At 43.7% G+C, this 15,756-nt stretch overlaps 1 protein-coding gene across 2 annotated transcripts; it reads right to left on the bottom strand.

The window, feature by feature from the left end:
• Positions 1 to 39: 39 nt before the first annotated feature.
• ston1 (stonin 1) lies at positions 40 to 13,392 on the bottom strand. 2 transcript variants are annotated; one of them, XM_029254412.1, is made up of 4 exons: positions 13,282 to 13,392; positions 3,189 to 5,124; positions 2,733 to 2,935; positions 40 to 1,541 (listed from the first exon to the last, which is right to left on the bottom strand). In XM_029254412.1, exons 2-4 carry the CDS (start codon positions 5,080 to 5,082, stop codon positions 1,476 to 1,478), a joined length of 2,163 nt encoding a protein of 720 aa, XP_029110245.1. In that variant the 5' UTR covers positions 5,083 to 5,124; positions 13,282 to 13,392; the 3' UTR covers positions 40 to 1,475. The 2 variants fall into 2 exon arrangements, with proteins under 2 accessions (XP_029110245.1, XP_029110246.1); XM_029254413.1 differs by lacking the exon at positions 13,282 to 13,392 and adding an exon at positions 13,146 to 13,275.
• Between the last annotated feature and the right edge of the window lie 2,364 nt (positions 13,393 to 15,756).

Here is a 15,756-nt window from a genome sequence, read left to right on the forward strand (position 1 = left end):
ATTTTATTTCTCCAAAGCAGTCAGTCAACACAGTTTCGCTATCGGTTAACTTTTTATTGTTGTTGAGCAGCAGCACATATTGTGTTTCGTTTTATACAACCATAGCTCTGAATTGCAGGATTTCTTGCACATGGATGCTCTTGTGCAAAACAGCTCCCCCTCATACATGCAATTGTGAGCTTGTTATTAAAAACTGAAATGCACAGGAAAGAAAATTATTCTTTCATACATAAGCTTGTAAAAAGCACAGCTAGTTGTGATGACATGTGGCCCTTGCGCTGTGGAGATCTCCAAATGTCATGTCGTCTAAGTGGGCTGGTTCTCCAGCTCAGCCTCTGTGAAACACTGATATGTTTTTATTATTATTATTATTATTATTATTATCTACAGCACTCATTTACAGTTAACCTGGTACAAAGTTGCACAATTAATATGCCCATAAGTTACAAAACAACATGCTGCATTTAAATATTCATCCTAATATTAACTTGATTTTTATGGAGTTCATTGTAGCCCAAACTTAAATTCCTTCCCAACGGTGTCTAGATTTCTGCTTCTTTATTTATTTACCTGCTTGGCTAACGGATAGTAGCATTTTTACACATTCTATAACCCATTAATGCTTCAGATTTTTCGCTTCAGTCCACGAAATAAAGTGCCTCGCTCAGTGGAACAACAGCAACGTTCCATCCAGGATTCACACCTACAACCTTCACTCCAGAATCCAGTGCTCTGACCATTGCATCACATGCTCAAAACCTGAAGTATCTTGCATAGGTGAGTACCATACACCACAAACGTGTGATTTATTGCAGTTCCCTCACAAGTATTCCTTGCCTCCCATATGCTGAGACATGTGGAAACAGAGTCACGTCCCAGGCTTACTGTCACAAGTTGGGGCCAAGCATTTTTTCTAGGGTTTAAGGAAAAAAGTGCACCTGGCTTGGCTTTGAAGGTTTATCGGGATTTCTTGCAACTGCAATATATTAAGATTCTAATTTATTTCTAGTTATTTCCCCTATATACAGAGAACAGAACAGAATGTTCTGTTTTACAAGAAGGAGTAACTCTTCTGTGCTTGGTGATAACCTCATGACCGGGAGCAATGAAATTGCAACACAATACTCAGCTCCTGTGCTTATATTTCCTGCATGTTGTCAGATTGTTGTATTCCAAAGGAATGTTGTGTCGTGGCAAATCAACAGCTTATCTGCATGAGAAATTAAAGAATATAAAGGAACGTAAATGTCTCATCGATTATAGTACACTACATACTGTGGAATTACACAAGTCTGTATGACACATTGGTATACCCAGTTCTTATCCCTTTTAAATATGTTTCTCTGTGATAAAGTCCACTTATGTCCAATTTTGACATCAGTCGCAGGGAGATAAATGTTGTGCAGTAGTGTCCAGGGTGTGTTTCTTAAGGATAAGCTGGAAGAAGGGAAAAATCTTCTTTACATTATTGAACATCAGTGTGTTGTGCAGTCGGACTGCTTCCGTGATTCTGTCTCAATCCATTTCTTCTCGATCTCCACCTGAAAGGTAATGGTAAGATGGTAAGATTTTACGGCTCAAAAATTGAATATCAACATTCATCTATTATTACAGACAGACTGATCAATTTCAAAACTGTTCCCAAAGTCCTCAAACCACTGCATGTTAGATCAGTGCTCACTCACTTACTTAAATATACATTTTATAGCATTTGTTTTTTAAAAAAACACATGCATCACTGTATATTGAGTTTTCTGTTATGTCTGACTTTTGAGTTTAGTGCTAAAATTGAGCGCATTGTTTCTGTAACTTACAAACACAACTGGGACCAGAATTGCGTTAGAAACTTGATTTTTTTTTTGTTAATCCATTGTCACTTTTAACACTAACCCACTATCAACAAAAGCTTAATAATACAGATGTTCCTGGATTTATTCACTAGTTGGGTTCTGCATAAACTTCAAATAAGGGTATAATAAATTTGAAAAACACTGTAAACCTTATTTTATTATTTGTATTAACTTCAAAAAACATTAAAACTAATTACCTGAAAATAAAACAAATTAAAAAAAAATCTTATTTCTGTTTCCTCCTTATCAATACCAACAGGTAATTACATAATTGTGTACAATTTTTGTCAGCTTCTGGCTACTTTTAACTTTCTTCATTGTCTACACAACGTAAAGGTTAATAATATCTTTTAATTTTTTTTACAGATTAGGTTCTGAAAATTCTCAGACAAAGCTGCACTACGTAAAAATACTTTGGCTTTTAAACATTTTTTTTAACTTTAAACTACATATATTCAAATGAAAACCAATTTAAAATGACTTAAAACAAAAATACATTGTTGCTACAAACTCCCGTTTTATAACAACTGTAGACCAGTTTTTTCCATAAAAGGTGTGCAACATTCCACACCTTGTTATTCATTGCAAAACACCAAACATGCACTGTAAACACTAGAAAGGAGCCGAATTAAGAAGGTCCTACACTCCTATCCTCTGTGCATTTTACTGCCAGCTAAAAGGTGGAAATAGTAATGGAGGTGGATTTTGCTCCGCAACAGACGGGTGAAGAAAATGCAAATAAATATAAGACGTGTAAAAATAGTTTGTACCTTCAACGTACTCTACAATTTTCCGATGTTCAGTAACAAAATCAAATTCTCTATGCAAAAATATTGCACCGATACTTGACAAGTTGTCACCGCAAATACACCACACCCGTACCTGACAGTGATAGTGTGCCTTGGTGCCTACATGCTTCTGTGGCTGGATGTCGCTCTCGGTGCCCAGAGACTTTACCCTGGTCCGAGACACCACTGCCTCTGGCACTTCAAACTCCATAGTAATGAAGGGGTACCAGTCAGTGGGAATCTCCTGGTCAGAACCAAGCTCCAGTTTGCAGCACAAAGAATGTGGCTGATCAATCGCTGCAATGGAAAATAAAGGTCACGTTAAGAAATAATTTCGCTCCGTGTTAACAAATCTGTATTAAAACATTCTGTCCAGCAGAAGGTTGTTAAAAGTTCTTCCTGGATTACCCAAAGCGGATATTACACTTAGGAATTGTTCACATATACTAACAGAGTATGAGAGTAAGAATATTAAATCAGGAATGTGTATGGAAGCGGAGGAAGTCCGATATGTGGTACATTTCCCTCCCCAACTAGGGCCCCCCCTTACCAGTGTTCTTTGCTGGAAGTCTGTCGATCCTCCACACGATGGCGCTGTACACATTCTCGTACTTGACAGTTCCGACCGACACTTGCATGACAGGCTGGGAATCAGCAGCGCTCACCGAGCCCAGGCAGGTGTTCCGGTTCATGCGGACCTTCAGGGTCTTCTGTTTCAGCAAGCTCACCGTGCTGGACACCTTGACCCAGTCCTCTGGCACGGGAACTCGGATGTGAATATTCTCACAGGGAAGCTGCGAGTCAGCGGTGCCCCCCGATGACGAGGGAAAGGAGTGCGCCATGTTGAGGAAGACTTGCAGCTCCACGTAGGCTCCCTGCACAGTAACCGTTGCCTTCACAGAGAAAGGCAGCTCGCTGGATGTAGGGGACACTGTGTTGTACCGCATGAGCTCCACCTTGCAGGCGTCTGGTGGGGAGAACTTAATCAGTCGAGAATTCTGGAATTCGCCCTCGTTGACGCACCTGTGGAAGAAGTGGTTGGCGATCTCCATCCAGCTGTCTCCGTTGTCCTCCTCAGAGCCGTAGCTGGGGTCCCTGCGGAGCAGCTGCAGGTCGTTGAGGGCCAGGAAGCACTCGGCAGCCCCGTTGAGGAACGCCAGGCAGTAGATGTGGCAGATGGCCGCCCGCTCCAGCAGGTTCCCATCCTTGTCTAGCCGCATCCAAAGGCGATCGATGATTCTCAGCGAGAGCTCTTGCTCCTCGTAGTGTCTGCGCTGCTGGGAAATCACAGGGAGCCTCATCAGCTCCTCCTCCACGGACGCTATCAGATCCTCCATGTCCCTGTGGTCCGTGGTGCCAAACTTCAGCAGCTGCTCGGCCTCCGCTTCGTGCGTCACCTCAGGCTTCGGGTGGTAGCGCTTGCGCTCCCCATACGACACGTGCTCCACTCTCACGGTTTGGATTTTGCGCGGCTCGTGGTAGCTCTCCAGTTTGGGGGAAGACAGCCGGCAGTAAGGGTGCAGCTGGAACTCCTTGAAGGGCTTCTCCAGCCCTTTCTCGTAGTACATCTGCAGCACCCCACCAGGAAGCAGGCGCAGGTAGATGGGCCCCCACTGCCGGGAGGACATTCGGTTCTTCCGCTCGGGAATGCGCAGCATTAGAGCCCAGCCGTCTTGCTGCTGGCTGTGGAATAGGCCCTGGGGAACAAAGGAGGGACGTCCCTTCAGCTCATCTGCCTTCACCCCTTCTGCAAGGGGAGATGGCCTGACTTCTCCTCCTCGTCTGCCTTCCTCCCCGTCTTTCTCGCCGCCATTCTCAGCCTCAGCACGGAGGCGCTCCAGCTTCTCGCAGATATAGGAGTAGGAGTTCTGGAGGCGCGATGGTTCGTAGCTGTCCTTGGCCCTGATAAAGAAGCGGGGCATGCCAGAGCCCGAGTCCGAGTCCGAGGATGAGCTGCCAGACTCGGGACACCCATCCCCCCAGAAGGGGCTGAAGTGACCCGAGAGGTCTGAGAAAAAACTCGATCCATCTAATGGGTTGGCACTGTGGGGGCCCGCAGACTGCGGTGTGGACAGTTCAGGGGTTGGTGAGGACATGGAGGCAGTGGATGTGTTGGAGAAGCTGTGGAAAAGGCTCGGCCCTCCCTGGGGTCCATAATAAAAGGGGGATGGAGTGCTGGGGGTCTCCCTCACTGGTGTGCATAGGGGAGTGTTACTGGGCACACAAGAGCTTCCGTTGAAATTAAAGTGCATTTGGGGTGAGTCCAGCGGGCTGGAAAAGCTCCAGGAGGAGTCGCTCGCAGAGGGAACGGTCAGTTTTAGCCCATTGGGCCTGGGCACGGACCCTGAGCTAGCTGCTGGAGATTGAAGAGGTTTCTGAGGGGATGGGAGGGGGCTGCTCTCATCCTCAAAAGTCACCCAGTTTGGATGATTCATGGAACACATGGTTGCCGTCAGCCAGTCTCAAACACCTGTCTCGCAGTCCCACTGTGATAGAAGGGTGAGAAAGAAGCATTATTTCTCACTAACTTATGCATTTTATTGAGAAACTGAAAAGTCAATAAACGCCCTGGCACACTGTGGTAATTTGCATGTTCCTGGACTTTTCTCCCAAACTTTCTTGCTTGTTCCTTCCATATAGCTACCGGTTGATATCGTAAAGTGTCAGTTTTTTTGCACAGCTCTGCATCAATTCCATCATTTCTAATAACTGATTATATAGACGGAGGTGGTGCAAACCAGAGTCTCTCCCATGATACAGGGCTAGACAATATTCTGTAATGTGTGTTGCTGGGCACACACATCCATCCATCTGTCCGTCCACTATAAACAACCACTTGTCTAATTCAGGTTGGTCCATAGTGGCTAAACCTGCAGCCTTTGGACTGAGTGGCTGCAGATTTAAATCCCACTGTTGTACCCTTTTGAAACGTACTTGTCACCCTAAACTGCTCCAGCAATAATTGCCAGTTGTATAAACAGGTAAATTATTTTAAGTAGCCAAACATTAGAAGTCGCTTTGGAGAAAAGCATCTGCTACATAAATAAATGTAAGACAGGTTACTCACTGAACAGGATGCCAGTTTATTCCAGGGCAATCATTCACTCATGCAAACACACTCTGGCCAATTTAGAGTTACTGTTTCGACCAAAAAATGGGTCTTTGGACTGTGGGAGGAAACCAGAGCACCCAAGGAACACCCATGTTAACACAGCGACACGCACATATACGTTTGCTACAAGACTGGGTGGGAAACAGAAGAGCTTGTAGTGAACAATAAACCTCTGGACCCAGACAGTGAAAGGAAACAATGCTTACTTACTTTAACATTTATCTGATTAATTTAAACATGTGCTGAAATCTGATGTGCTACTAACATCATGTCAAATTCTAGTAGTACAATGTGTAATTAAATGTAGCTTAGGTATAAAAAGCATTGTCAGTATTGTCAGTATTGACCACACGCATTCAGTACTGCAGGAGCAGTAAAATACAGGGTGAAATAGTGTTCATTACCTGCTCGCACTAAATTTCAGACGGGAGTTCATGGCACATGATCATGCAAAATATTGACTGCATATATCATTCGTTGGGTGTAGTTTCAATTAACGCTTGCCTGAGCTTTTCCATTTCTTTTTTCAATGCAGCACCCGAAAAACAGAACCTAACTCGGCTGCTGAGACCAGAGATCAATATCACTATCTCCATGCTGTCAGATTATATTATCGACTACACCGAAATGAGCACATTCATCAAGGCAATGCCACTCAGCTTCACTAGTTCCAGGCCAGGTCCCATTAATGATTGGACAGGCCAGAAATGGTGATGTGGAGTGGCATGTAGCTAGAAACCCCCCCCCCCAGTGTTGAGTTCAATATAGATGGTGAATGGTGCATCACATAGTTACTCGATGTCAGCAACATCACTTTTAAAACTCATTTTTTATGGGGTGACAACATGCTGCAGAGGGTAGCACTTGAACCTCACTGCACCCAGGCTACGCGTTTGGATTTGGCCTTAAATTACGATTTGTCTGGGGTTTTCATATTCCGCTGGTATTCATGTGGTTTTCCCTCTGGATGCTCTTGTTTCCTCCCAGTGCCCAAAAAAGATGGTTCATGTGAACTAGGGGCAGCTGGTAGCGTAATAGTTAGAGCTACTGCCTTTAGACCCAAAAGTTGCAAGTTTGATTCCCACCTCAGGCTTTAGTACTGTGGAGTAAGGTACTTACCCTACTTGCTTCAGTAAAATTACTCAGTTGTATAAATGGATAAATAATTCTAAGTAACTTAACACTGTAAGTTGCTTTGGGAAGAAAAGTGTCCAATAAACATAATTAGTTGCTCTACAATTGCCCCTTGTCTGTGATTATCCTATAATGGACTGTTGTCCCATCCAGGGGTTGGACAAATTTTTAATTTTTTTTTTTTTTTAAATGTGGAGCCAAAAAGGTGACATTTCACTGTAATACAGTGTGAAGATCTCCCCTAACAGCATGTGACGCAGGGGCATAAACAGGGTCTGCAAGTAAAAATGGACTGAGAATCCACAGACAGGGATACAGTCAATCCTGTGATTTAAATAGGATTAAAATGTCTAATTTTTTTGTTCAGGGAGGAAGGGTTACAGATCATGGGGCAGCAGAGGTCAGCCACACCGCAGCAAGAATCACGATCACTCCATCCCACCTGCAGCTGGCCAAAACGGGTCACTAACAGGAGACTTCCTTGAGCAGAATCACGAGTCGAGGGGTTTAATTATTAAACAGTACGGCACAGTCCATTTCACTTTTTTTTTTTTTTTTTTTTTATTTACGGCAGTTTTTCCTCACCAAACAGCCAAAGTGGAAACATCTGGAAGGACACAAATCCCTTCTTTGTGGGAACACTAATAAAATTAAAAAGGGGGAAGGCCGAGGCAGACGTGCATTCCATGCGGTTTTCTGCAGCTACATTCCATGTATGAAGCCCTCCAGATGTGTGCAGGCGACGGGTGCACAGTGCATGGGGCCGGTTTAAAAATAGAAGGCCGAATCAGCTGATCACTGCTGAGTAATGTCTTCCATTTTGGAAAGGAAGAACTAGAAAGGTTTTTTATTTATGTTTGCTGAGTGTCTGGAGAACATGACACGACACCATGCAATGTTTCACAACAGATTAGCCAAAGGAAGTATTTCTATCATGCACACCCTGTGAACGTACATCCGATCATTTAGCTGATGCTTTTCTTCAAAGTGACCTACAATGTTAAGGTTACAATTATTTACCCACTTATACAGCTGGGTAATTTTACTAGAGCAATTTGGGGTAAGTACCTTGCTCAAGGGTTCTACAGCCAGAGGTGGGGATTAAACCTGCAATCTGCAGGTCCCAACGCAGGAGCTTCAACCACTATGCTACCAGCTGCCCCATTATATATGTTGATATACAACGGGGCAGCTGGTAGCGTAGTGGTTTGAGCTACTGCCTTTAGACCCACATTATATATGTGTCTAAATTATGTGGAAGGTGAAGTCCAGAGTGATCCTAGTGGTAACAGGAGCACTTGGGGCTGTGACCCCGAAACTGGGAGAGTGGCTCCAGCAGATTCCAGGAACAACATCTGAAGTCTCTGTCAAGAAGAGTGCAGTCCTAAGAACAGCTAAGATACTTTGCAGCACCCTCAAACTCCGAAGCCTCTGGTAGAGGACCTGAGCTTGACAAAAACACAGACACACCACCCCATGTGGGGGTGACAGGGAGATTATATATGTCCCAATGTACAGCATAACAAGAATATGAAGTGCAGAGTAATTGTTACTGATGTACAAAGAAATATTTGGTAAAATATCACAGTGCCGGCTGTGTACAGTCGTACCCCGAGACCCACCTATTCGTGTTGTGAGAACTAAACTTTATGAGGAGTCTCAATTAATATCCCTTCTCTAGCTTATGACGCAATACTTCACTTTTACGAGAACTGAATTTGGATTGCATACGGCTGACGATAATTTTTTTTTATTGTATCTACCTGACACCTTTTCCCAAGGTGACTTACAATGCTAGACACACTGCACTAAACCCCCTACAGTCACCTGTTTTCACCAGGTGACTTTCAGATTTCAGAAGTCATGGATCTCATCTCGACTATCCGAACAACGTCAGCTTGTTGCGAGTTTGACTTCATCTCTATTGTTTTTTTTTTTTTTTTTTTTTTTAACTGTTTTTGTGTTAAAATTTGAATTAATGCGTGAACAATGAGTATCATACGTATGTATGTATGTTTGTGTTTGAGTGTTTAAGTTTAAGGTATGAAAGAGTTACGGAGGAGCTGAACGGAAGCTGGTAGGTAGAAATGCAGTATTATAGAGTAATTAATATAGGGAAACTGCCATGTTACTATAAGTTTTTTTTTTGTATTGAAATAAATGTGTCCATTTGGTTATTTTAGCATAATTTGGTTTCCATTCGGGGCTTCAATCCATTTGATTTATGAGAATTCCCCTTACAAAGGGTTTCTTTGAAAACAGATTATCACTGTAAAGTGGGGGAAGAGTGGACTAAAAATCTGCTTCTGGTTATTTATGCAGGATTATACAAATGTAGCACATGATCCATCATTTAGACTGTTCAAAACTTGAGAGCTGATATTTCTTGTGGTACCACACAAGAATTATAAGAACTCGGTGTTTGCAAAGAAGAGAAAACTACAAGTAATACCTCGGGAAGAAAACCAGAAATGCCAAGACAGCACTGAGGCCAGCATCCTACATTTAAGCTTAATTGATGGTTGCAGCTGGAAGAGCTCTCATCTGCAAAATTTTGGTAGTGGTTTGGTTCCACAAAACGCAGCAAAGGAACAAATGAGTAACAGCTCTGCAACCAATTACAACAAATAAATAAATAAATAAATAAATAAGCAGACTTCCTTTATTGCATATTTTGAAAGCACAAGTTTCTCAGTTGCCACTATCACGCATGTGGAGCAATGAGCTTCACACACTAGCTGCAGTGGCAATGCGGTGTTGGGCTCCAGGGCAGAACCAGAGGTTAGACACACCTCCATGCGGATCTCAACAATCGGCCTCATGAGATCACTACTGCTGCGGATTCGAGCAGCCAAGCCTCAGCAATGGTCCCTCACGGGCTGTACCCTCAGTCCAAGATGTGTCTGAGAAGTACAGCCCAGTAGAGATGCGTCACAGCAACATCCAAATAAAACCTCCGCAGTTACAGAACAAAACCCTCCCTCTGCTGCCACAAATGCCATGAGGATAACCTCCGCCGATGCTTCTCAGCTATAAATAAAACGAGCCTTGAAGCAGTGTTTTAGGGCTCTGTGCCCAAAATGGGAGAGGCAGGAAAGTCCTGATCTGCAGGGTAGATCATTTTGCTGACCAGATAAAGTCACACTTTTATCCTCCCTTTTCCATGGGAATCTGGTCCACTTGGGAGCAAAAACTCTTTGGGTTTCTGGGTTCACCCAGGTCTACGGAGAGACAGGGAACCGGCCCTAAAAAGTAAGGATTATCAAAAAATTCGGAGCTGCAGAGGCAAGGAGAATAGAAACTCAACCCCTTGAAAACGGGTTACGAAACACAGTAAGTCTGGCCCACAGAAGCACAGAGAGCTCTAGGAAAAATCCAGTAGACCCAAGAGACCCCACTGCCAACCCACTTCCAGTCCCATCAGCTCAAACCACAGGATCAGACAAAACTTAATGCTCGGGAATCTTCCTGATGGACATTCCGCACATTCTTCTTGCACCATCACCCAGCACACAGGAAATACCAGCCACCTCTACCGTTTTGCGGACATAGTGAAATATACACACCACAGCACTATACACAGAATACACACATTGCCCTGAGCCTAACTACCGCTGACAAGTTGCATGGAGGCTGGCATGTTAATGACAGCGTTACAGTCTGTTAGAGTGAGCGCATTCAGCCGCTCTTCCCCAGCAGTAGAAAACCTTTAAGCTATACATGTCCTAGAAGGAAAAAAAATACTTCGCCAAATCTAAATATATATATGAGAAACATAAAATAAACATTTACTGTCCCATATAGGGCATGAAGGATCATTGGGCTGGTTTGTATACAGTATATCTATCTATATTTCTGGATTATGTATGGGGCAGCTGGTAGCACAGTGGCTGTCTTTGGACCCAAAGGCTGCAGATTTGAGCCTCACCTCTAGCTGCAGTACCCTTGAGCAGCAAGGTATTTACCCTAAAACTGCCCCGGTAAAATTATCCAGCCGTAGAAATGGGTAAATAATTGTAAGCACGTTGAAAGTCGCTTTGGAGAAAAGCATCAGCTAAAAGAATAAATGTAGGAAAAATTTAAAAGGTATGAAGCTGTACACAAAGGAAACAGTTTTCAAGAGGTCTGTACTTTGAATTGGATAAATTTAAATTGTGGCTTGTCTTTGTTGGTCTAATTAAATGAACTATATTCATACAGTCACGATGCAGTGAAGCCCTGTGTTCATATGACTCAAATTACAATCATATGATTAATCCAGAGAAGAGCTGGTGAGATGATGGGAAATGAAATTAAACTTGCAGGATTATACTGGTCTGAAAACATTTTAACCCAAATCTTCTAAGGTCAGAAAAACATATGACTATTCTTCCAAAACCAAAACTCTATTACTTCACCCAGGAGATCTGAATCATCAGGAAAAAATGTTGTGGATCTTAAGGCTTATGCATGTGTATTTGATACAATTGTTAAGGTTTATACAGCAGAAATTTGTACTTAATATAACTGTCACAGTTTTAAAAAATAAAAATAAAAAAAATCAGTCTCGCTTGTACTCGGTCCGTCACAAGGCACCCCAAGCAGGACTCGAACCCCAGACCCACCCGAGAGCAGGGCCCGGCTAAACCCGCTTCGCCACATCTCACGTAAACACTGTCAAAAGTTTCATTCAAGGCATTTAGACTAAGCACTTTTCTCAAGGGAACAACAGGAAGCCCCAGAGCTGAACCTACAGCCTCCAGATTGCATCGGCTCCTCGGCCATGATGCTATATTCATCACCCTAATTATAAGGTCAGCTTGACGAGAGCGTTTTGTGCCCAGCGATTAGGCGACACAGATCTGTGCTGGATCGCAGCGCCGTCGGGATGCTGCTGCCAAGCTCTCCCTGGCAGCCTGCCTCCCCCCAACCCAAGCTGGCAGGGACGTTCAGCGCGGCTGTTTCGGCCTGGAAGTCCGTCTGTGTTTTTACAGAGGCACCGTATGCGGCAGCCAGTTCCTGCCGAGGCCATTCGAGGGGCGATTACTCCTAGTCACCGGAAAGTGACTCAACAAAGTGAGGGCTCGCATCTCCTGCCTTTACTCAGAAGGCAGCCTGGCAATAGGTGGGTTGCTCCAATAAGGGTCGTAACGGCAGTCACGAACACCGTTGGCTTCTTCAAAGACCGTTCATTTGGTTCTGTTATTCAATTTTATTGAGCTGACACCACCGGTCGATGGAAATTCAGAGCGTAGCTGGGATGTTTGGTATGAACAGCTTTAAAAGGATTATGGAGCAGGGTTTTTTTTTTTTTTTCTTTTCTTTTCTCTGTATCAGTGTTGGGTTAGTACCTTGTTGATCCAGGGTACTGCAGCAGGAGTGGGATTCAAACTAGGAATCATCAGATTAGAAGGTAACGACCCTGAACACTGCAGCACCTGCTGCCCACAAGTCCTTCCCAACACTGGGCATCAACACAAGTCGCACCTGGAAATGGCACGTGGGGAGCTTTTCAATTAGTCTAGAAGAATTCGACTAATTCACAGGGTATAAGTTTTAAGAGCTGTTTAAATTGAATCATGTGGTCCGCTCCTGAAGACAACCAGACAATTAAAAAACAAGTTTAAACGCAGAGGCCAGACGTGCTACCTTCGAACGAAAACTCCATTGCAGACGCATCCGTTATTCCTGCGCTCCGCGCGGAGGCCCATCGACGCCGCCGTCCGCAGAACTTCGCGGCACTTTGAAACTCGCCGGGCTGCACGCGAGCGGCGCCGCGCCGCGCGTGCCACGAGCACACGGGGCTAAGGACTGGGATAAATGCTAAGTTAGAGGCGTTTCGTTTGTTTTGGGCGCACAAATACAATGATGATGCGTCCCCCCCCAGGAGAAGAATCAAAGTCTCCGCGATCGCGTCTCTCCCCCTTGTCGACGACGGTCTGTTTATTTTAAAAAAAAAAAAAAAAAAAAAAAAAAAGCCCCACCGCGCGCCGGTCCGGTCGCGAGACTCGGACGGGAAGCTGTGCGGCCGTTCGTTCGCCTCAACTCAAGTCAACGGCACTTCGGTTTTATTTTCAAAATGCTCCGCGTGCGGAGGGAAACTTTGTTTACAAGACAAGTGCGGGGAAGCTGAGCAAATCCACGTCGTTGCACTGAAAAGCCCGGCTGGTCTGTCGTTAAGTCTCCTCCGTAGGTGGGAGAAAGTAAAGACGCTACTTGGCCGCGGGAAAAAGACGGGTTTTCACGTCAGCGAACGAACTGAAAGGATGAGGAGAAACTTACCCGTCATCGCACTGCGCAGCGCCGCGCTCTCTCTTCCCTCCCTCGGAGTTTCCGTGAAGTGCGTGTGTGGAAGAGAGCGCGGCCCGCATTCCAGAGCAGCAGTATAATAACGGTGTAAGAGATGTGTAATACTTACTTCAAGGCGGTCAGCATCAGCTCATGGCTGGGGCTGCGCTCGCTCCGTCCTCTGGGTCCCGTTGCAGGAGGAACCAGACAAAATGGCAGAGCTCGCGGCGACGCGCCCCCCTTTCTCTCTCTCTCCCCCCGCCCCTTGCTTCAGTGTCGCCGACGAGCTGCTTTAACGAGAAAGATCGGGCAGAGGTGACGGAAGGACGAGGAGACGCCGGGCTCCCTGAACTAAACGGGCCGAAGCGATCTGGTGCTTTCCTCGCAGTAATCGGTCTGAACAGTAACCCGGTAATTTCCCCCCCCCCCCCCCCCCCCACAGTAGTCAAATACCACAATTATCTGTCGTTTTCCCCCCCAGCATAGTCCAGGTTTCCTTTGCTTAAGTACATGTCTGCAACCATTTCTTTCTCCTAATGCACAAACTGTATATTGGCTGAGATGTACATCGCTTTTGGAGAAAAGCGTCTGATAAATGAATAAATGTAATGTAAATGTATTCTGGTCCCAGAGTAAAGTGCCTGGGCAGTGATCTGGCGTTTCCACTCAGAATATTCCAGGTTTACGTAAGAAGCACATGTCAGCAACTCTCTCTCCCCTAATGCACAAATTGTACTTTAAAGATGTAAGTCACTTTGGAGAAAAGCATCTTATGTAATGTAAATGTATTGTGTCTATGTAATCTGGTCCTATAGTAATGTCTGTGCAGTAATTTGTCAGTATAGGAGTCAGATACCACAGTGATCTGCTGTTTCCCCCATAATATTTTGTCTGTGCAGTAATGTGGGTTTTCTCGACCCCTAACGTGGCCCTTTGGCCGTACAATAACACCAGAACCAGGCTGAGTAACTTTGCAGCAGAATATTTTTTTTTTTTTTTTTTTTAACTCTCCCTGTTTATGCATTCTTTAGAGGGACTGCAAATGTTATGGGTCATTGTTTTGAAATGATTCCATTTCTATGGTTGCATAGACTTCATTTTTGTAATGACAAACTGTCAGATTTTTTTACATAATCAGGATATAAGGAAATGACAATACAAATTGCTGTAATCTGCTTCAAACTATATGGTTATCTTTGCTAATAAGAGTCTAGTATGGGATTATTAATGAAATAAAGCAAGTAAACTCTGAAATGTGATTTTTTTAAAACTGTACATCTCAAACATTGTTTACATTAGCCTGTTTTTAACTGCTGTTGATGCCAAATTTAAATATGCTTTAATTGTAAAGATAAAAATGATGCCGAAGGATCCAGTTGCAGTTTTGATCACTGACACTGGGATGAGCCTGTAGAATGGATGGGAAGGATCTAGACACTCATCAGAACTTGTTGACGAGTGGGGGGAGGGACCACTACAGTGCATGTCATATAAATTTTCTTACTCAGATATGTTCTGTTCTAGCTAATAGTGCTGAACTCCAGGTTCGAGCAGAGCAAAGACACTGTTCATTACTAACATTTATTGGAGCACCAGGACACAGCAAGAGGTATCGGTAGATAAAACAACAAAAACTCTACAAAACAGCCAGCCAGCCAACCTTCCTACCCTGCATAGTCTTTTTCAAACTTTTCTTCACTACCCAACAGATACTCTCATCCCCTCATAATCCCCATGAGTCCCCACAGCGGTTGAATAACTATTTCACACTTTACCCACAATTCTCAGCTATTTACAAAAAACATCTTTTCCTACTCAAACATGACACTCCCCAGTACCACAGATTGTTAGGGTTACTGTCCTTTACAAACAATGCAACATCAACATCACACATTTGCCTTATCCTGTTGTACCAGGGCTGTAAATACATTGTAGTGGTTAATGTTGCCAAAGCCAACTGCATTTAACTGATTGAGCACGTGGTTTGTAAATGGTTCAGGAGTCAACAGAACAAATAACTTAAAGCATATTCACCTGTGCAAAAAAGTTCTTGTAACAGCAGTATGTGCATGAAAAGAACATAAGATACACAATTTTAAAGAGCACTTTTCTCACACAGTGACACAGAGGCCTGAGCTAGGATGAAAGACATAACATGGGGACAGAGGAACAACCACTAGCACAGTGGTTAGCGCTGCTGCCTTTAAAACTAAATCTTACCTCTGGCTGTAGTACCCTGCAGCAAGGTACTTATCCTGAACTGCTCCAGTAAAAATGACCCAGCTGTATCAATGGATGAATAAATCACTCTGGAGAAAAGCATCAGCTAATTGAATAAATGTAGCAAAAGGCTGGCTATATCATAAATTACGAGAACTGTTAGTAATTAAAGCTACAAGTAAGCTTATAAAATCAATTTTTCATTTAACTATTTTACAATTTAATCAATATAATCAATTTCACAATTTAATTCAACTGTAGAAGACTAACATTTTAATAAAATATTTAAGAAAGTAGAACCATATGAGGCCAATGCCCAAATGCCAAGTTTTAAACGAGATGTACAGATTATCTACACGTTTCCAAGAACATATTTAATTCAGCG

Source organism: Scleropages formosus, chromosome 8 (genome assembly GCF_900964775.1).
Source record: "Scleropages formosus chromosome 8, fSclFor1.1, whole genome shotgun sequence".
Lineage (NCBI taxonomy): Eukaryota > Metazoa > Chordata > Actinopteri > Osteoglossiformes > Osteoglossidae > Scleropages > Scleropages formosus.